At 50.5% G+C, this 1,207-nt stretch overlaps 1 protein-coding gene across 1 annotated transcript; it reads right to left on the bottom strand.

Moving 5' to 3' along the window:
• Positions 1–243: 243 nt before the first annotated feature.
• Positions 244–947, bottom strand: Pmar_PMAR012096 (hypothetical protein; the record flags this gene model as incomplete). Its single annotated transcript, XM_002776036.1, has 3 exons — positions 244–376; positions 710–777; positions 831–947. Coding segments are annotated over 3 exons (318 nt in total), but the record flags the coding sequence as incomplete, so codon positions are not given.
• Between the last annotated feature and the right edge of the window lie 260 nt (positions 948–1,207).

Raw genomic sequence — 1,207 nt, 5'->3', positions numbered from 1 at the left:
TACCTTAAAACCATCGGCCAACCGCAGCGTGGCTCCACTCAAGAGCTGTTGACGACCCGCGAACCTAGCAAGGAGGAAATCTTCGTACTGCGCATCACGCATATTTCCTTTATACATGTTGATATCAGTGACCTCAATGTCCATATTCTGTGTCCGATTTCGAGGAGCATCTGGACCAGACCGACTCACAAACCCCAGCACCTGGTTTCACCATCAACCCCAACCCACTGCACTGCAGCCTACCTCTCGAGTGGGGCGACCACCGACGTACTCGGCCGGCTTGTCTGCTTCCTTTTGCCCATCGACAGCTGCTGCTTTAACCGCGGCTTTGGCACGTCTCTTCTCAACCTTTCGGTCCTTCTTTGCCATCACTCGACTGCGGTGAACAATCAAACACAACTATTCAATGCCACACTTCAACACCAAACCCTGCCCTACACCAACTCGACCACTACGACATTGATGATTACGCAAAACTTACGCAGAATACGCTAAGTCAACGAGGCTGCAGCTGCTGCTATCACTACCAGCGATACCGTGACCGGTTGTGATATGCGCCCGCCTCAGCGTTCATTAGTTGCCGTTTATTACCATGAAAAGTATCATCAAAAGTTATAGTAAATATCAATCGTTATACTGAAACTCATTAACCAATAACTACTACTTGATAGTAGCACCAGTGAGAGCACCATTGCATACATATATCTACCGTTCTATGGCCACTGAGAAGCTATAAGGGAACCACGCAGTAGACCCCGTCTGTGGGTGAGGAATGTCCTATCAATGACGAGAGCATTTCCAACCCAACATCACCTCCCTCCTCTACTCACCCTCCAATCTTCGTCTACTCTCATGCCAGCAGCCCAGCCACTCGCCGTCACTTCCAACACTCTAACCACATCGCCAGCGCAAAGGTCAAGAAAGTTGTCGTTGTTGCCAAGACTCATCGTCTCAGGGTCCGGACTGAACAATACCAATAAACCATCAACTAAGCAGACTCCATCCTACACATAATCATGCACTATACGTCTGTACTCATTTACCGCCCTAGTGTCCCCCTCAGCTGCTGGGGCTGTGCCCTGCTGTTGCTGGTATTCCTGTTGTGGTGGTCCTGGCCTCGGGTACTGACTACTATGGGCCGCTGTAGTAGCAGCAGCAATCGCCTCAAACTCCCTTCGACGTCTCGAAGCCTCATCGCCATACCCAG

This window comes from Perkinsus marinus (assembly GCF_000006405.1).
Source record: "Perkinsus marinus ATCC 50983 genomic scaffold scf_1104296954668, whole genome shotgun sequence".
NCBI lineage: Eukaryota > Perkinsozoa > Perkinsida > Perkinsidae > Perkinsus > Perkinsus marinus.
The sequence above is the reverse complement of the archived record's forward strand: the minus strand, read 5'-3'. Positions and strand labels throughout refer to the sequence as shown.